At 44.3% G+C, this 21259-nt stretch overlaps 1 protein-coding gene across 2 annotated transcripts; it reads right to left on the bottom strand.

Moving 5' to 3' along the window:
* Window positions 1–889: 889 nt before the first annotated feature.
* pdcd6 (programmed cell death 6) lies at window positions 890–20679 on the bottom strand. Of its 2 annotated transcripts, none has more exons than XM_056434045.1 (6): window positions 20518–20679; window positions 16223–16284; window positions 3940–3984; window positions 3270–3440; window positions 2738–2847; window positions 890–1776 (listed from the first exon to the last, which is right to left on the bottom strand). In XM_056434045.1, the coding sequence occupies exons 1-6, from the start codon at window positions 20598–20600 to the stop codon at window positions 1678–1680; spliced, it is 570 nt and encodes a 189-aa protein (XP_056290020.1). In that variant the 5' UTR covers window positions 20601–20679; the 3' UTR covers window positions 890–1677. The 2 variants fall into 2 exon arrangements, with proteins under 2 accessions (XP_056290020.1, XP_056290021.1); XM_056434046.1 differs by having other exon boundaries at window positions 3282–3440; window positions 20518–20674.
* Window positions 20680–21259: the final 580 nt, after the last annotated feature.

The following is a 21259-nucleotide window of genomic DNA, read 5'->3' on the forward strand; positions in this document are numbered from 1 at the left end:
TAAACCGACCACAGATTTGATGCTTAAACGACTAACTTCTCGGCTGAAAACATCCTTAAATTACATTCCGTGACTCAACAACAGTAGTATTTAGAATGTACAGACAATAATGCATAATAAACGCTGTTCGTCTACAGATCCAAGTGCTAGGGATCGATTGCTTCTGTCTTGCTCTCCGACTTGACCAATCCTGTTCAACAATGAGGTTCGGAGCGCCCAGCTCATTTGAATATACGGACACGTAAATGTCACACATAAATAAATGAAGAAATACATGTGGACACATAAATAGATATAAATAAATGAAGAAATACAGAAATACATTTATTTAATGATGTCCTGTTGAGTTATAACTTATATTTATTAATTTCTGTATTTATTCTTGTATTTATTTATACATTTATTTAAGCATTTAATTATTCATTCCTGTATTTATACATTTATACTTGTCATTTTGAGTCCTCCATAGGCCTGTTGGTTTGACGTCATGTCAATGCATCTGTTTGTTATTAACAATTTAAGAACATAACATTAACATTTATTGAATAAAAATCAAGTTTCCAGATGTTTCACGAAAAGTTAATTTACGTTAGTCAGTGGCGGATTATTATAGCGACATGACGTCATTAAACACGAATTAAGTGCGAGCACATTTTACAAAAACAATTTTTTTTTAAAGAACACGTATTGCGTTCTCCTCTCTATTCAGCATGCTGCTAACGTATAAGGAAGTGCAACACTGTTATACTCCCCCACGGAAACAAGAGCAACGCACTCCGGGTTCCGGGTCTCGTGTTGGTGCATTGCGGAGTTAAAGACGACCGACGGACAGCAGATGGCGACATTGCGCCACATTCGCTCTTTGCGCCTATAAATGATGAAAGCAGACTCCACATCAGATTTTCTTTATTTTTTAATAAAATATTTATCTTTTGTGTTCTTTTCACAGATTTTAAGGCATCATGCACACAAAAATAAGCCATACTAAAAGCCGTTATGCTTACCCTCTACCAAAAATTTTCTAACATTTGATTTTGCAGTTAAAAATAAGTTTGTACAAATATGGCATGTAAGCTGGCATGTCAGTGAATCGCAAAGCAGATCACCTGCTTTCACCGTTTTTGTAAACATGGCTTTGAGCAAAACAGGGCGGAGGACAAGACACAAGAAAGGGAAAGCATGCTTTCGTGGGGCTAAATTTCCCTGACAAGCATGCAATGCATCTTAAATCATATTTACAATGCATCATTCTTACTCTCAAGAGTATTTTTATATATTTTTTAATTGCATCAATTAAAGTTAAGACATTAAAAAGTTTGTTGACAATAACAGACAGAAAGACAGGTTGTGTCCACAATGATTCCCACCCCCAGCACAGACGTAGTTCAGATTTGTCATCAAACAAAACACTACAAGATTTTATTTTTTAAGTACATGAAGCATTGCGGTTCTACCTCCAGAACAGTACTTTCACCTGGAGGGTATTACAACCCCCCGAAACAAAGGGATCCTTTAAGTTTCCTTGTGTTTATTTTATAAATGTGTGTGAAACTGGGGCTAAAAATGAGGTTTCAAAAAAAGAATCTCATAGTGTCCGCCATGGCTGACATCTGGGAGGTGCCGGTAGCTTTGGCACAGTTGTGTCCAGTTGTGCTCTTTTGTGATGATCCATGTGCGTTATACTATATTGAAAACCATCGATAGATATTGTTCATATGAAACCTGGATCCAGCCGTCCTGGTCTGTATCGTAACGCCGAAACACGTCAGTCAACTTCTGTGGAAAGGAAGGAAAAATAGTGGATTTAACTCCCGATTCTCATCACAAGCTCTCATTGCTCCCAAGTGTCCAATGCACGATGGATAAACATCTATTCATACAGATAAGGCGTGTTTCAACACTTTCCCTCACGACTTTACAACATTATCATCATGGCAGGTAATGCATTTAGCGCCACAGTGAACAGACACTCAACTCCGGGTCACTGATGAGTGAGAGCTGGAATTCTTTACTCGATACTTCTGAGATATCACAAGGTCATTCCCTCACAGACAGGTCTGAAGAGGCTGTATAATTCCTACCCTGGTGTACCCGAAGAGCTGCTTCCATATGAGGGAAAGGTTACAGCGACGCGTAACAGCCTCTATTACAATTGTACGTGTGAGAAATCACTGAAACGGAACATGCAGGCTCAAGTGGAACTTCAACGAGGGATTAATAATCTAAAACCGGAGGACTGTAATGCATTTCTTAACTAGAATGGGCACTCGGTAGAGCGCATACCTTCGCATATCACAAGATTGGGCATTGAATTATGAACATTTTGGCATTAGTTGCATGCCAATTGGACAAAAATGTATCGTGCTATGGTAAAAAAAAGATGTTGACCTTTCCATGACCTTGACCTTTGACCCGATTGATCCCAAAATCTAATCAAATGGTCCCCGGATAATAACCAATCATCCCACCAAATTTCATGCGATTCGGTTCAATACTTTTTGAGTTCTGCGAATAACACGCATACAAATAAATACACGGCGATCAAAACATAACCTTCCGCATTTTCAATGCGAAGGTAATTATGCATTGTTAAAACTCCCCTTTGAATCTTATGAATCCAAGAGTAGGCTCGTTGGGATGCGAGCCGTAAACCAAAGGACTTCCTATGCTCATGTATGTGCACGCTAGTTAACGATGTTAACCAGCATTTATTTTGGATCTCGTGTGAATCCGTTACCTGTAGTACGATGCAGCACTGAACGAAGTCGTCGAAGGCCACCTGTCCCTTCCTCTGGCGGTCGAACTTCTCTATCAGTGTGCCGTAGAACTGATCCGATAGACGGTAGCCTGCACACAGCAAACAAGACATCAACAATGTACCGGGCAGACATTTACATTTACATTACGGTAAAATCATGTTAGCTTTATCTGAGACACTAATTATTTTGGATTTCCCCCCTTATTGTTTGTTCTGCGTTGTAAATAGCGAGCTGGAACTGCACGTCTGTGACGTTATATATTTTTGACAAATTTCCCCTTGGGGATTAATAAAGTATATATCTATCTATCATAAACCTAGCAACAATTTGCATGAGCAAAACTATAACAAATATTTATTTCTCTTTCATAAACAACTTCTAATGGCATGCTGACCAATCCAAAACACAGACGCAAGACAAAATCTGACCTTTGGACCCAGAGAAAGGTCATTCCTAGAAACAGCTACGGAGCTCTCAATCATTATCATAGAATGCAATAAACAAGCATACTTTGCTGCGTACCGAATCCAGTCAACGCCTGTTTGAGCTCGTTCTTATCGATGAAGCCGGAGTTGTCCCTGTCGTAGTTCTTGAAGATGTTCTGCCAGTCTGTGATGTACTTCCACACGCCGCCGAACTCGCTGAAGTTCACCCCGCCTTTATTTTCCCTGTCAAACATGGCTGGAAAGTCGAGAATACGGTATACTGTTCAGGCACATTTTGAACACACACTGTATATGAACTATTTCTTGTCTAAACCAGAGCCAAGTACAAAACAGATTTAGCTGTATTTGCAGTAGAGTCTGGCCTGCAATAGTAAAAGCTGCCAAACCAGTCCTCAACTTGATTGCAGAGTTGAACCTCGGCTGTATATTACAAGTGTTTGAAGAGTGAAGATCAATATTTGGAGTCCGAGGCGATCGGCAGCGGTCTGTTGAGACCAACTCTCTCGTTTCTTGCTGATGCACTCCCCTCCTTTTGATTGATGTCTGTGGGTTTCCACTAGAGCAGCAGCTCCTGAAGCCGAGGGCGAGTTTGTTTCTGCCCTCGGACTGCTCAAACTGTCATGAATTTATCCGGTTGTCATGGGGAGGAGGAGGCAAATAAACAACTCGGCATCGTCTGAGGACAACATGGGTTTGTGTAGCAGTTGGGCATGTCACAGTCGGCCGCTACTCACATATGACGGAGCGCACCGTCACCGGGTTGAAAGGAGTCCATGTGCCTGTGGGACAGAAGAATACCAGTTAAACACAATAGAACGTGATAAAACACCAGATGAGGGAATGAAGGCTCAGATACAGTCTTATGGTCATCACCTCTGTCCCGATCAAATTGTTGATTACTTGAAACAATGTTTGTGTTTACAATCATGACGGGTATCAGGTAACGAGCCAGAAGCAGGCGGGCTATCGTGAGGCAAAGCATCATGGGAATAAAGTTTCTGTGGTCCTCTCGTTCTCCTTCTGTTTCATGGATTGTGGAAATCTGGATCGTGGTCGATGCCTACCACCAACTATTCATACACTGTCATACTCATTGCTTGTGTTGTAACTCTGTTATGTTTCCTTCTGGTCACATGACATCTATTGCTTCTGTCCATCCTGGAGAGGGATCCTCCTCTGTTGCTCTCCTGAAGGTTTATTCACTTTCTTCCCTGTGAAAGTTTCTCTATTTCTTGAGAGTTTTTCCTGATCCGATGTGAGGTCCTGGGACAGGGATGTCTGTGTACAGACTGTAAAGCCCTCTGAGGCAAATTTGTAATATGTGATTTTGGGCTATTCAAAATAAACTGAATTTAATTAATATTTTAAGTATTATAATCGAGGAAATAAGCAGTTTTCCATGACACGAGAGTAGACATTTGATCACGGTCAGGACAGATCGATCCTTTGGTCTTTGTTTGGGAACAAAAACAAAGTCACAATCTTGGATTAGGGAGCAGGAACATTTAGTTTAACATTTTTAATCAAAATTTCTGACATCCGATGGAAGTCAGTGCAAGATTGCCTGAATATGATGAGTAACGAGGATCATATGATCGATGCTCTTTCTACTGTCTGCTTCCCCTCCTCGTCTCCTGTTGTCGTGGTTGACACGTCAGTGAAACGTGAAGACAGAGCTGGACGGGGTTCACGTTAAGCTTCCACACAAGAAGGATAAACGCCTTCAACAAATGCCTAAATCACATTCAGGAGGGAGCAGCGGACATGTGGATGTATCTAATGAGCAAGCTCGTGTGCTATTTTTCAACACCAGTGATGTCATATCGTTTGATCACAATGGAAGTAAAATGTAAGTTAAAGTTGTTAAGCGCCTCGAAAGCAGTTGAGTTTTATGACATTTTACAGCCTTTTGCCTTCTCACACACAGGTTATTTTTTCATTTACGGGACAAGCTCTTCAATCTCATGTGAATATACCTGCCATGTATAAAGAGACTGACTGGGCTTTGGTTCAGCAGGGTGTTGATACTTTATATTCCTCTTTACTCTCTCAACGTGCTGAGATTTACCAGAGCATCTAAATCCTTTGCTGACTCACCATTTCAATTTATTATAGAGAGGCCCGGCGGTCGGGAGCAGAAATAAAAGAGAAGTGTGTGTGTGTGTGTGTGTGTGTGAGGACGCAGGGAAAAGACGAGATGAGGTCAAGTAAAACACAAACGAGATGAACAATGCAATAAGAGCCGAGATCACAAGATGAGCAGACGCATCGGTAGAGACAAGAGGAGGAGGAGCCCGAGACATTTGCAGTTAGTTTGCAGTAACCTGAACTCCCGCCTACTTCTGCTGACCATCCACAGATCCTACAACACCATCTGCAAAATGTCAGCGTGAAACCTTTTCTCACCGTGTTGCTTCCGACTGCTTGTTTTTGTATTTCCCCTCTACGGTTAATCTATTCCTGCCGTAAACAGGTTTGCAGCGTGAGCCATAAGAGATTAAATGCTTTGGAACTGAGCATCTCATTTACATAAAAAGGTGCCAAGCTAAATACAAAATAGAATTTTTTTTTTTTTGCTTTTCACCGTGAGAAAATGAAAGTGAACAAATAAACGATAGAGAGTCTGAAATGCCTTCAGGTCTTCAACACATCAAGATGTTGGGATGCAAATAAAGTAATCCAGATTACACTTCAGTGCTCAAAGAAGACACTCGACATTTCCTTCCTCTTCTTCGGTTTGAGTTATTGATGATGGAGGATGTCTAGGACTGTGGGCCTGCAGCCAGAATCCATATTCTTAAACGAGCTGATCTGAAAGCAACACGCATACAATATCACAGGCGCAGTGATGTCAGACCAATTTGTCAAACAAGTCAAAGTAACTGCTGTGTGGATTTGCTGCAGTGCAAACTCATCATCATTTCTTGTTGAATCTCATCATTTCTTTCATAAATTGATTTTTTTTAATAAAACTATTTTCTGACAGCCTGATGACTGTTTTAGAATCTGTTCAGTGTCTCTGGAATGTGTTTCCATAACCGTTCATGTTACAAAGAACATGTGTCCCATCTGATCACACCAGGATGCGTGAACAGTGAAACATGTAAACGGATTTTCTTTGGCATAACTGGGCTGACGACTACAACAAATCGCCATGTTTGTTCTCCCTCTCCTCTAAATGGCAGAAACAACACACGGCTCTTTCTTATGCAATTATTGAGCCAAACTACAGTTATTGCTCTGGGACTGGCCGTCAGTGGGTTCATCACTTTGACTTATGATTCATTTGATGGATCGACATTCAATCAGCCATCATGATGTTGAGATTTTTTTGGTGCGTGTACTAAACTTGTTGGTTTATGATCATATAACTGGGAAACCAACGAGATTCTGCCAACCGTTACATTTATGAAGCAAAAACATGTGATCTAGAGACCGGCAGGAAAGCTTTCTCGAGGCAAATTCCTGATGAAGCTTTATTGTCGAATCCCGCCGATATGGCGAATCGAGAGATTGGCAATAGGTGTTGGTGACAAAAAAAACATGATCAGAGCAGCTCTAAAAGTTAAAGCTGAAGTAGATCCGTGACTCATAAAAACAAAACGGGAGTTGTGTGATTCGTCACTGATGCCATAAGCTGATGTCAGCCTGTATGTCGGCCTGGCTGCTTCATCGGTCTCGTCTACAGTGCTGATATCTGACAATGGCCAAAGTGTGGCTTCCAAAAGACGGGCAGCCTATCAGACAACGACACAGAGACATCAGACGTACTTTAGTCATCTGAATAAGCGTTAGAGCCGTCAGGGAAATGGCCAACGGCAGAGAAGAACACTGATTCTTCTGCACACACACAAGTCGCTAGCTGTGAGGTCACCAATGTGAGCCAGACATGCTGCGGCTGCCCAGTGCGAGGTGGCCATATTGGTTGAGATGTTTGTGTGCGTCTGTGTGTGTGCGTCCAATGGCAAACAGCGACAATACTCCTTCTGTCCGCTCCACACACTGGGCTCTCTCACTGGTGAGCCCAACTGCCGCTGGTGAGATGGAGACAGAGAAGGGAGGAGGAAGGGAGAGAGGAAATATAGGCGGTGAGGAGAGAGGCAGGCGGGTGGAAAAATGTGGTGAGCCCGTACATATAACGGCTGTGCTGGAGCTCAGTGAGACACGTGTACACACTGGACAAGTACACTTTAACCGTTACACACAGACACCACACTTTCAGCTATTCCTCTCCAAGTAGTTTCACAGACTTGAACCAACGCACACATAGAAGCTACATTCTTCTTTTAATGGTTTGACCTGAGATGTAAAAGAAAAATAATTACAGTGTACATTAAATATTAAGGCAAAATGAAAAAAAGGGAGGGGGGGGGGGGGCGCCATTCTTAAACTCAGCCTTATCATCATCGGCATCTTAAATGTATAGTACGGAAATTCCCATTTCTAACCATTGAAATGGTTCGTTTGTGTTCTTTCCTTCCTAAATGGCTATTAAACAGAGATGGAAAAAACAGCATTCTTCAGACACCACAACAAGTCGACCTTAATGATTCAAACTTGCATGTAGCTGGTGTCCCCAGTGTTGCCTTAAAGCATGAAAGACTGTTCAACATGTTCAGTGGTCCTCCAGACATCTTCTGTGGCAGGCTACTGCAAACCTTTGAACGGGAGTGTTTCATACAACATTAATAACCACCAGGAGTGAGCCAAATCCTTGGTTAGAAATAGTCACACGTCAGTGGGTCGGTCAGCAAGTTATTCTGAGTCACGATGTGAGCGACACCAGCAGACCGGACTCAGACCATTAGCTTCAAATCAGTCATCCGCTATTCAGCTATAAAAAGATTGATAACAGGGAACATATTTCAAAAAGCTCAACAGTAGCTAATGGAAATACATGCTCAACTATCTCAACCAAAGTGTAACAGAGTTTTACGAAATGCTACAAATGTAGAAGTTTTAAGGGAAGAGTTGTTGAACGAGCTCCTCGAGTCCTGACATTCGGCCGTCTCTGCAATGTGCGCAGCAAACCCTGCGCTCCCTCAATAGTATCAGCAATTTCAGTGGCTATTACTGCTCCTACACACTTAAATAAATAACTTCAGGAGGAGTATGAATCTGTGTGCGCAGCAGAGTGGGGGAGCATGACGGCAAGTTGGTATGAGGTCTGCTCACTGCTGAGCGAAGGGAGGCAAAACAATTCTATATTTATAGCAAATGGCACAGCTACAACACACACACACACACACTTCAGCGGCACCCAGCCAATCGGTGACCCATCAGGGAGGATAGTGACACACCCAGGACTGATGGAGAGAGGGGGAGGGTGAATGGAGAGAAAGAGTAGACAAAGTGGCGTATCCTCCTGAGGAATGTGGGCGATGAAATTAGAGGAGGAGATTCCTCAAGTCTCATGTAATTGCACTAATTTCTAAATGATTAAAAAAGGTAAAGAAGAGTTTGTGACACCACGCTCACAGTGAGCCTCAAAAGCATCAAAAAGAGCATCGATGGTTGGAAACGATTGAAAATGTTTCACCCCGTAGACAGATGTATTCACTTTGAATAAAACAATGAGAGGAAGTGATCAAATGCCAGACAGATTTCAGAAGTTCAAAAAGACAGGTATTGAAGGTAGAGTAATAAAAGGTGAGCGAAGAATAAGAGAGAGTATGTGGCGCAGAAAGCGCAGAGGAAGGAGGAGTGGAAACAGCAGCAGCAGAGCCCTCCTGGGCCTTGATACTCCTCACTCTCTTAAGGGAAGACAAAGCTCGGTTGATGGTGTGATGTAAATAAAAGAAGTATTCGCAGGGGTCGGTAGCAGAAAGACAGACAGACGGACGCTATCTGAGATAAACAAGCCTGTTCATGCATGTATTCACAAACATGCATGTGATCCACTAGAGACTTCTCACTGTTGGAAGTACAGACAATCTGATTGTGCATTTTTGTCACAGAGTGAAGGTTCTTCCCTCACAAACTATCTTGGGCTGAGCATGCCATGGTGACATTAGTTACTCACCGAAATAAGATTGTTGTCTTGTTCTTTGTCCAGAGTCTAACAAGTCGGCTATAGATCTCTGCGTATAAACTCGGAGTCAGGCAACACCAAAACAATACTCTTTATTTTCTCATGCCCCGCTAAAGGAGATCAGAAATACGACACTAGCAGGCCGAGAAGAACAAAGTAGAGTTCGGGTCATTTTAACCCGATTTATCTGAGCAGAAAATAATCTCTGTGGCAAACAAATGCTCAGGATACTTGCACATTTTTTTTAGAAAATCCACTTTAGAATCAGAATCAGAAACAGTTTTATTGCCAGGAATGTTTTCACAAACAAACGAGGAATTTTTTTTGGTGGAAGGTGCGACATTTGGACATGACAAACAAACAACAATCAACACGACAGAAAGACAACAAATAATGTGAAGTGTTTGGGTGTGTGCTTCAAGTGGTGTGTTTTAGTTAAAGTGCATGTTAAAGTGACGTGTGTGGAGGAGGGAAGAAGAAGGAGGAGGGAGGAGGAGTGAGGAGGAGGAAGAGGAAGGAGCGGGAAGAAGGAGGAGAGAGGAAGGTGGAAGAAGAGGTGGTAGTCCTGGGGGTGACAGTCAGTCAGTCCCGGGTCCATTGATGAGCCCGACCGCCGTCGGGAAAAAGCTTTTGGTGTGGCGGGTGGTCTTGGTCATGATGGACTGCAGCCTCCTCCCGAGGGGAGGGACTCGAACAGGAGTGTCCAGGGTGGGAGGGGTCACCGACAATCTTTCCGGCCCGCTTCAGTGACCTGGAAGTGAACAGGACCTGGAGGGAAGGCAGATTGCAACCGATAACCCTCTCGGCCGAGCGGATGATGCTCTGCAGCCTGCGCTTGTCTTTGGCTGTGGCTGCAGGGTGCCAGACGGTGATGGAGGAGCAGATGATGGACTCAACGATGGCCGTGTAGAATTGTACCATCATTCTCCTGGCAGGTTGAATTTCCTCAGCTGCCTCAGGAAGAACATCCTCTGCTGGGCCTTCTTGGTGATGGAGCGGATGTTCAGCTCCCACTTGAGGTCCTGGGAGATGATGGAGCCCAGGAAGCGGTAGGACTCCACAGCGTCAACGGGGGAGTCACACAGGATGAGAGGGCGGGTGGGGCTGCATTCCTCCTGAAATCCACAACCATCTCCACTGTCTTTAGAGCGTTGAGCTCCAGGTTGTTCTGGCTGCACCAGGTCACCAGGTGGTCAGTCTCCCACCTGTAGGCGGTCTCGTCCCCACCAGAGATGAGTCCAATGAGGGTGGTGTCATCCGTGAACTTTAGGAGCTTGACGGACTGGTGACTGGAGGTGCAGCTGTTGGTGTACAGGGAGAACAGCAGAGGGGAGAGAACACAGCCTTGGAGGGAACCCGTGCTGGTGGTCCGGGAGCCTGAGACGTGTTTCCCCAGCCTCACGTGCTGCTTCCTGTCGGTCAGGAAGTCTGTGATCCACCGGCAGGTGGAGTCGGGCACGTGCAGCTGGGAGAGCTTGTCCTGCAGCAGGGACGGATGATTGTATTGAAAGCAGAGCTGAAGTCCACAAACAGGATCCTGGCGAGGTTCCTCGGGAGTCCAGATGCTGGAGGATGTAGTGAAGGGCCATGTTGACTGCATCGCCTACAGACCTGTTGGCTCTGTAGGCGAACTGCAGGGGTCCAGGAGTGGGTCGGTGATGGTCTTGAGGTGTGACAGGACCAAGCGTTCAAAGGACTTCATGACCACAGAGGTCAGGCGATGGGCCTGTAGTCATTAAGTCCTGTGATCTTGGGTTTTTGGGACGGGATGATGGTGGAGGCCTTGAAGCAGGCTGGAACGTGGCATGTCTCCAGGAGGTGTTGAAGATGTCGGTGAACACCGGAGACAGCTGGTCAGCACAGTGCTTCAGGGTGGAGGGGAGACGGAGTCCGGGCCCGCTGCTTTGGGGGTTCTGCTTTTGAACAGCCTGTTGACGCTCTCTCCAGGATGACGAGGGTCGTCGCTGAGTTGATGGAGGGTGCTCCAGAGGTGTGAGCCCCTGATGGGCTGGGGAGGTGGGCTGATGGTCTGTGGCTTGTTGATGGGGCTGTGGGGATGGTCTCAGGACTGCTCCATTGTCTTTCAAAGCGGCAGTAGAACTCATTTAGCCTGCCTGCCAGAAGCACATTGTTCATGGAGTGGGGTGATTTGGGCTTGTAGTTGGTGATCTGCCTGAGCCCTCTCCAGACAGAAGCAGAGTCGTTTGCTGAGAGCTGCTGTTGCAGTTTCTCAGAGTACAGACGTTTAGCATCTCTCACCGCCTTGCTAAACCTGTATTTGGACTCTGTGTACAGGTCCTTGTCCCCACTCCTGAATGCCTGGTCCTTCTGCAGTCTTAGCTTCCTGAGCTCCGCTGTGAACCAGGGTTTGTCGTTGTTATAACTCACCCTGGAGCTGGATGGAATACAGCTGTCCTCACAGAAGCTGATGTAGGAAGTTACAGCCTCTGTGTACTCATCCAGGCTGTTGGTAGCAGTCCTGAAGACATCCCAGTCAGTACAGTCCAAGCACGCCCGTAGATCCTCCAGAGCCTCACTGGTCCACTTCTTGAACTTCCTCACCACAGGTTTGCAGAGCTTTAGTCTCTGCCTGTATGAGGGAATCAGATGAACCATGACGTGGTCAGAGTTTCCCAGTGCAGCTCGAGGGACGGCGTGATAGGCCCTGCTGATTGTTGTGTAGCAGTGGTCCAGAATGCTCTTCTCTCTGGTAGGGCATTTAATTAACTGTCTATATTTAGGAGTTCGTGGCTGAGGTTTCCTTTGTTAAAATCCCGAGTACAATAACTAAAGAGTCCGGAAGGTCCGCCCACACACCGCATCTGTTCGGCGAGGGTCCGCTGTGCCTCGTGCACGTTCCGCGGCGGCATGTAAACTCCGGCCAGGATGAATGAAGCGAACTCACGTGGGAGTAGAAGGGTTTGCAGTGAATGATAAAAGATTCCAGGTCCGCGAACAGTGCTGTAGGATCACCGTTACGTCGTTGCACCAGCCGTTGTTGAGGTAAAAGCAGATTCCTCCACCCTTTGCTTTTCCGGAGAGCTCCGTGTCCCGTCCGCCGAACAGCTGGAAGCCAGCGAGCTGGAGCGCAGAATCTGGTATCGATCCACTTAGCCATGATTCCGTAAAACACACGGCGGAGGATGACGAGAAGTCTCTGTCTCTTCCCACCAGCAGCTGGAGTTCGCCCAGTTTGTTGCACAGTGAGCGGACGTTGAGAGAAATATGCCCGCAGCGCTGTACGAGATCCCGCTTCCGTAGCCGCATAAGCGCCCTGAGCGCTTCCCTCTCCGCCGGCGTTTCACCGCGTGGCGAAGGTGAGCACACCTTTTACAAAAATGTCCAGTAACTCCACAGAAGTTAAAAACGTTGGAAATAAATCCGCTGGAGTTGTTCCCCTGATGTTCATGAGCTCTTCTCTGGTGAAAGAGCTCTGGGAATCACAGCAGAAAACAGTATTTAAAACGAAAACAACAAAAAACATCGCGCACCAACACACCGAGGCGGCCGTCCGCGGCGCCATCAGGAAGTACTGGAAATGTAAGTGCCAGAATTAGACGGCTAAAGTTAGGTTATAAATGAACACACACACAAACTAGAATGGGCACTCGGTAGAGCGCATACCTTCGCATATCACAAGATTGGGCATTGAATTATGAACATTTTGGCATTAGTTGCATGCCAATTGGACAAAAATGTATCGTGCTATGGTAGAAAAAGAGTTTGACCTTTCCATGACCTTGACCTTTGACCCGATTGATCCCAAAATCTAATCAAATGGTCCCCGGATAATAACCAATCATCCCACCAAATTTCATGCGATTCAAGAACATTTTGACCTGTTCATGACCTTTGACCCGATCGATCCCAAAATCTAGTCAACTGGTCCCGGATAATAAACAATCATCCCACCAAATTTCATGCGATTCGGTTCAATACTTTTGGAGATTTGCGAATAACACGCATACAAATAAATAAATAAATACACGGCGATCAAAACATAACCTTCCGGCATTTTCAATGCGAAGGTAATAATATGCGTCTGAAAAGAGTTATCTGTTCAAAAGCTGCCTGATTAATTCAGCCATGAACCTGTGCGGCAGTCAACTCCAGGTCTACTGCGCTCCATCTCATTCATCATAATTGTGTTTCAAGCCAGCCGTCTCATTGGCGCTGGGTTGTTATTACCTTCGCATTGAAAATGCCGGAAGGTTATGTTTTGATCGCCGTGTATTTATTTATTTGTTTGTATGCGTGTTATTCGCAAATCTCAAAAAGTATTGAACCGAATCGCATGAAATTTGGTGGGATGATTGTTTATTATCCGGGGACCAGTTGATTAGATTTTGGGATCGATCGGGTCAAAGGTCATGAACAGGTCAAAATATTTCGCAGAACTCAAAAAGTATTGAACCGAATCGCATGAAATTTGGTGGGATGATTGTTTATTATCCGGGGACCATTTGATTAGATTTTGGGATCAATCGGGTCAAAGGTCAAGGTCAAACTCTTTTTTTACCATAGCACGATACATTTTTGTCCAATTGGCATGCAACTAATGCCAAAATGTTCATAATTCAATGCCCAATCTTGTGATATGCGAAGGTATGCGCTCTACCGAGTGCCCATTCTAGTTGTGAATGAAAACAGATATGCTACCAGCCGGTTAGTGTGAAACCGACTTCACATGCCAGGGAAGCAGAGAAGACGAACTGCATCATGGATTCAACACTGCTCCCCAAACAGCCTTGGAGAACTACAAGTATACTTGTTTCTGTTTACGAGGCCGTGTTGAGAACTGAAGCCTTAATCTGTATGAATCCTGCTCCTCCTCATCACGAGCAGGCGTAACCCTCATGTTCAACGCCTGGCTCCTTTTTCATGCCGACTATTTCCCCCTCAGTATTCAAGCTTTCTAAAGTGAAATCCCAATCTGCAGCATAGAAAAAACTCCTTGCTGGATTACAAGATTTCTTAAATTGAATGAAAGCCCAACATTTTTTTCTTTTCTTCTTATTTTACTGCCAGTTCCCTCATCTCAAGGTCAATGGGTTACTGGTTAGATGTCTGTAATAAGGCCTGTGGTTAATTTAGCTGAAAAGATTTTAACGGTTTGTTCTACAATGTAAAATGAGTCAGTAAAGACACCACGCCACTTTTTTTTTAAGGCTTTACGAGTCTAAAAAAAAACAACGCGGTTGCTGAATGAAAGGACCAAACGTCATCGCGCCGAACACTCGTCCACCCTCAGTTTGGTAGCGGTTACATAACGTCACATGACACGTTTTCGAGGGAACCAAAGAGATGCTAACTTCCAAAGTTGGCTCACAAAAATATGTCAACTGTGCAGCACTCAAAAGGAACTGAACTCTACTCTCTCAGCTTGTGTCGCATTTCTGCTCCGCTCTCCTTTATCAGTGCGTGAAAACAAAGTGTGTGTCAAACACGTTTGGGCGTTGCCGGACACACGGAAGTTGGCAAATTATAAATATAAACATACAGAACATTTCCAGCTTCTCAATTATATCTGGTGTGAACAAACCTCTCACGGTAAATAACATAACTTCCTTGATGACATGCCGATGTCTGAGCTTCACCCAAGATAGTTTGTGAGGGAAGAACCGTCACTCTGCAACAAAGCTAAACAATAGTGCATAATTATTAACACTAATAATAGTGTTTCTGCGTTTCTGCATTTCCGACCACTAAAGGTAAGGAGTCGCTCCTCTTTAGTGGGTTACCACAATTTCAGGAGTCACATTCTCCCAGTTTATCCTTAATTGATATTATATACACACATACATATTATATATCTATATATATATATGCGATGGACTGGTGGCCTGTCCAGGGTGTCCCCTGCCTTCGCCCTATGTGAGTTGGGATCGGCTCCAGCTCCCCCGCGACCCTAATGAGGATGAAGCGGTATTGATAATGGATGGATGGATATATATACATATATACATACACACACAATATATATACACGCACACACACACAAGTCTCAGATTATAGTCAGTTATTTTTCTAATACAGTTTTTGTCAGGGTTAGGGAATATCTCCTGACGGTCGGCTAGCAGTCCGGTGTTCATACACATCCGTAGCTCTGTAAATGGTATTTAAATGTTAAGTACAAGGAATTTAAAAGGACCAGGATTGGGATAAAAAAGATCCAGATCATTAACGTACATACTTGGACGAGCCAGACAAATTAGATTCATGCTGTTTCCATCTTCAAACGCTATGTTTCCTGTTTAATATTTCAAGAGAGAAGACTTTCAGGATGTGGACTAACCGATGACGTCATCGAGCATAAAGCTACCGTGGAAACCCAAACGCCCCGGGCCTTTGAAGCCAGGCTGGATTACTCCTGCAGGTAGTGAGCCATTTAACCGCTGGAGAGAGTTAGCTACTACGTTTGAGCAAGCAAGCACACCGTTGTATCCGTCCCTTTTGCGCTTTTATTTTTGTTTTGGAGAAGGAAAGAATAGGCCTGCTGCATCCATACTTTCTGAACATCGAACATCGCCCTCATTGATTTCATTCAATAAATCTTCTTGCATGATAACTCTAATGGCGTGTCTGGCTAGAGGTTTGATTTCCGCACTAAGGATGAAAACCACATGGACAGCAACACGTTCGCCCAGCAGCCGGCACACGCCGTTTTCTTTGAAGCTGCAACGATACCACTTTTTCGTCTGCTTCTCTTCAGTCAAAAAGGGACACAAATAAATCATTTTTTATCCAGCTCAACTGCCATGCGGGGATCAAAATAAAATCCCAATCCACTTTCTGCTTAAGCTTGGCAGTTACTTAAATCAACGAGTGGTAGAAAGCAAAGGTGTGCAGCGGAAGGGAGACGGAGGGATCAAAAAAAATGAGAAGACAGAGGAAAGAAGAATGAGAGATTGGAGCAAATGGCCAAAAAATAACTAGGTATAAGGAGAAAGAAACCGAAAAGGGAGTGTCCCAACACTGATACATACCATTTGATAAGGCCTGCTGAAGCTCAGAGTCTGATATCACGCCACTCCGATCCTTGTCAACCCTGGGGGACAACACACATATTAGATAGCACCTGCATCACCACTTCACACACAATAGGAGCAGACATCAACACTCTGCAGCGGAAACTTTATCCCCTGAGCGTGTGTTAGTATTTCAACAGTCCACTGAGAATGAATAGAGTTCTGTGATCAGGACACACAAGGACGCTTGTACATTTGTAGCTCCCCTGGGACCATTCAGACCAGCCCCAAGTGTGTGTGTGTGTGTGTGTGTGTGTCCTGAGACAGCAAAAAGTGAAACTGAATCTTGGCAGGAGAAGTAACTTGAAGTGCTACCAGCTACAGCATCAACTTGCAAGAATGTCAGAGTAACATTCTTTTAAAGAAAAAAAACCAAAACCTTACATGAAAAGAGCTCACGGTGGCTTAGTGGTTGAGAGCGTAACACCACATATACCCATATCTCTACCTGCATCTCTAAAATAAAGACTTTTGTTTTAAGTCTTTATATTTATTTGCATTATTGATTCATCCGAACTTTTGTGTTTTTTCAACATTCTAAACGTAAAAACAAATTTCACTATTTTGATCATTTATGCAACTACAAACAAAAACAAATCACATTTTCTGTTGAAAGAGCTGAAGAGCATCCTGGAGGTGATGGCAGAAATCCAAGAGACGACACAAAGCCACACAGAAGTGTCCCGAGGTCGTTCAGAGAAATACACTCCTGTTATTAAGAGAAAATACAGAGTGACACATATCTACATCTTGGCCCCGTCTCCTCAAAAGGATTATTAAACATATTGTATTCACGGGCTTATGAGAAGTTGTATTTTTATATAACTTTTAATAACCCTTTGGAGTTTTGTTTTTCTGCTCGTGTTCAGAAGAAGAAAGCAGCAGCTTTAGGTCATGAACTAAAATACGACATAATACATACTGGTAGCTTGGAATGAGCAGAAGATAACTGAAGATAACTGAAAGCCGTCACAGCATTTTGTTTTCAGTAACTAGATCACAACGAAGCCGTTACATTTGTGCTCACTTTTTCCTTTGATTATTAATTCACCTCCCTAAATTACAAGGCATCTGACAATATAGCTATCAAGACGCCATTGGACAGTCAGCCAAAGGTTTTCCCCTTGAGATGCGGAGACTTCAAAAACATGTTCAGGCTGAACTGTGGGACACGCATCACGGGCCTCACACTTTTTAAACGCAGCTTAGTCAAACGTCCATGACTCAGTTGTTCCTTAGCAACCCTTCTGGCCCTACATGTTGACTCAACAGACACAAGCTGAATACCAGCGCAGAAGCACATAGTGAGGGGAGCACACGGGGAACCCCTCCACAGACGGGCCGGTCCCACAGCCGACTGGTTGCTGGTGTTTCCGCGCCCAGTCGTGACGCTTTGTGTGCGGTTTCAGCTCCAGGTCTACGTGCCTCGCTTTACCTCTCCCCGTCTAAATTACATTACATTACATGTCATTTAGCAGACGCTTTTAAAGCGAGACACTAAGTGTAAGTGCACCTTCAACCTAGAGTACAACAACAGAACAACAAGAAGAAGAATTCTTTCTACATAGTGGTCGAAACAAAAAAGTACCATAAGTAGTAAGTCTAAGTGCCTGAAGTGCTAATGTGTTTTTTCCAGATATAGTAGGAAAAGGTGTGTTTTGTCAGTCTCCGACGAGATGTGTAGATGTCTCTGTTGCTGTGTCTCCACGGAGGGGGAGCCACCACCAAGACCTGAGGCCAAAGGACAGCAAACGAGTGATTAGCTCCGAGATCAGTAGTCGGTAGTATTGTAAATAAAGAAAAACAAACATACGGAGGCCTGGCTGCTCTCCTTAGGGGGGGAAATCTTGCAGCATGTCTCCATAAATGAGAGCTTTGTCACCGTGAAAGTGAGGAGGGTCTGGCGCAGGCAGTGAGCGTCCCCACCTTTACCAAACACTGATAGACTAACTCAAAGACGGATGTGTGTACAGAATCAGCTCTCCCCTTCCCTTTCCTTTCCCCCTCCTCCCCCTGTTCCGCTTCCTCTTCCCAACTCACTTGGTCGGCCTCAGGTTGAGTCAACTCCCCAGACTTCTACGGAAAGCAAGCTGGAAAATGAAAACATCATTACAACTCCCTCTTGGCCTGCAGCACAGAGCGTTAACCATCTGGTGTGTCCATCTTCACGCTGTCAAATACAAATGTATGTAAAACTCTGGGACATCATGGCTTGGTTATTCCACTCAGATGTTTCACTGTTTCCTATCAAGCAATCAGGTTAGAAAAATGACTTGTGGAACAAAGCTCAGCCGGCTTTCCACATAAACGATGTCATTGTGGCTCCCAGAGCGGGGGAAAGAAGAAAGAAGAAAAGCTGTATTCAATTTAACAAAACAGTCCAAGGAAACCCTGGTGGACGTTCAGTTTCCATTCCTACTTTTGGGGGTTTTGGGATCTCCACTTGTTGTGGATCCGGCCATGGGTCTGTTTCAATGATCACCTAAACGTGTAGTGTAAAAAGGATTGTCTGGTGAATCTCACTCACTCTGTACATTTATTCTGAAACAAACCACATTTCCTCCTGACTACATCTAATTTATTACCATCGAGTTTGAATATAATTTCCAACATGTTGTGCATTCATCCAGCGGTGAGGGACAGTCAGTGGACATGTTGTTGTACAGGCAACATATCTGATGTTGATCTAAATCCAACTCAAACACTGATGTTGTTCTTCGCTCCTGAAGGGCTGGGTGGGTCATACTAACAGCTTTCATGGGAAAGCAGGCATTAAAGGAGTGAATGACTTCCACATGAGTCACTTGGTGTCGTGGAGTTCAATGTACCCGGTTTGTTAAATGGAAAGAATATCCCGCCTACCTTCACCATTCATAATGAAAAACACATTGAGAATAATTGACTCAATGTGTTCTCCTGTTGTTACACATTCATGATAGACGGCATGAAGAGTTACATAGTGTGACTTAATCTGAAAACACAAAAATAAAGCAAAGTCAATGAATGATAAGTGTGTGTAGAGGCGTGTGAGTGTGACACACACACAGATTGCGAGGCCTCCCGCATCGACTATGCTCTGTTGACTCTGATCACATGACTGAGGGAAATCCAGCACTGGTCGAGTAAATACACAACAGGAAACAGCAGATGAGGCAACAAGCGCTCATCATGCGAGCGATGAATGCATGATGACGTCATCATGAGACAATATATGCCAACATGCATTTCTAAAAGATTTCGCACCACACATTAATAATTTGTTAAGGATGCTTTGAGCCTTACGATGTGTGCAGCATCTCAACGTTGTAAGACGGTAAAGCAGCAGTATGATAACATCCTCTGCCGTATTACACTCTATAGCTTATTACCAGGAGCCATAGCACCAAGTATTCCCTCTCTACTACGGTGACCTTCTTAGCTGCTGACACACTTCTGACTCTGGCGATGGTGAAATGGATGACTGTCAGAGGTTGAAAACCACCACTGATACTGTGACATCACCTCAAACACTAATAATACAGTCTATGGTTATTCTGTTGGACAGGGCTTTCCGTGTATTCATGTCATTCTCCCATTAATAGATAACACACTGCGTCATATAGGCTTATAACTGACCGTTGTTTTGTTCTTTAAGGAAACCTCATCTTAAGGATTCTTCACAGTTGACTTGGTTCAGATATGTTTCAGACATAAGCAGCTGGCATATTAATTCCTAGAATAGTGTATTATTTATCTACCTATAACTGAGTAATCTTACATTGAATGCGCTCTTGCTGGGGTAACCTATACATGCTTTTTTAAAGGCTTCAAGGACCCCTGGAGGTCCCCGGACCCCAGTGTGTAGACTCGTTGCAGTAGCAGGCAGCTCGCAGATGGGAGCAGCCGATTGCCTGCGACTTCATTCCAGCACAATGTAACGCCAATAATCAGCTGTGTGACACCCGCACGCGAGCGGCGTGACGTGGACATCCGCGGGCGACATGCCGTCCACCGTGCAGTAGTATTTCCAGGAAGCTCCGCAGCTGAAAGTGAAGCTCGGACGTGACGTTCTCCAGCGGAGCTCTGCTTTCACACACGAATAGTTATGAAGGCATGAGAGCCACGACAGGAACAACGAGTTGTGAATGACACCTCTCGCGTCAACCTCTCTCTCCCTCCCTCTCTCTCTCTCTCTTCTCCTGCCCGCGCTACAAACCACCGCCGTGTTCACTGCCGAGCGGAGTGAGACGAGCACACGGCCGAGAAACACTCACCTCTGGAAGATATTCCACAGAAAACTCTGGTCGGGAGCCGCGTTGACCTGCGGCGGAGCTCTGTACGGACTGTGGTACGCCATTTTAAAGGGATTGCTCTGACAGAATTGAGCGAGACGAGCCGACGGACGGTGTGCGTTTCCTTCTGCTGTAGTTTCTCCTCTAAGCAGCTTCAATCAGTCTCCCCCAGCCGTCGCGCACAAGGGCGTGGCCAATCATTCAAACGCTGCCCACAAGGGTGACGTCCCATTTTCCTCTGATTTCCATGAGTAAAAGTAGAAAGTCATAGTTTCGGCTACCAAAACAGATATTCAAATTAGGAAACAAATAAATATATATTACTCCAACCCCAAAAGAAAGAGAAGTGCATTTCATAATAATACATCAGATATATACATCACCAGAAGTTTAAAGACACAGCACAATAAATAAATAAAAATATTGTCCAAGTTGTAATCACGTGTCCTTGTTTTAAATGTTCATTTCGCTTGTGTTGCAGAGACATGTGTGTGAAATCCCTGAAAATACTCTCTACTATAATTTAGTAGAGTATTTTCAAAAATATCTTCATGACTTCTTTTGCTGCAAAATGTAAAAATATTTACAATGACTCAACTTGAATGTAATATTTGCACATTTTTTAACTGATTTCAAGTGAAACTCAACATTTCAAGTTCTACTTGGTACATTAAGTTGTACTTAGTACATATATAATCAACATAATATAGGTCCACTTTAATAT

This window comes from Pseudoliparis swirei, chromosome 16 (assembly GCF_029220125.1).
Source record: "Pseudoliparis swirei isolate HS2019 ecotype Mariana Trench chromosome 16, NWPU_hadal_v1, whole genome shotgun sequence".
Lineage (NCBI taxonomy): Eukaryota > Metazoa > Chordata > Actinopteri > Perciformes > Liparidae > Pseudoliparis > Pseudoliparis swirei.

What these genes read in the sequence shown, in the direction of transcription:
- pdcd6 (XM_056434045.1), bottom strand. Translation starts at nt 20,600, where the DNA reads ATGGCGTACCACAGTCCGTACAGAGCTCCGCCGCAGGTCAACGCGGCT. An exon ending in GACGGTGCGCTCCGTCATAT is followed by an intron (nt 3,441 to 3,939) that starts GTGAGTAGCGGC and finishes TCGACTTTCCAG; the next exon opens with CCATGTTTGACAGGGAAAAT. An exon ending in AGTGCTGCATCGTACTACAG is followed by an intron (nt 1,777 to 2,737) that starts GTAACGGATTCA and finishes TCCTTTCCACAG; the next exon opens with AAGTTGACTGACGTGTTTCG.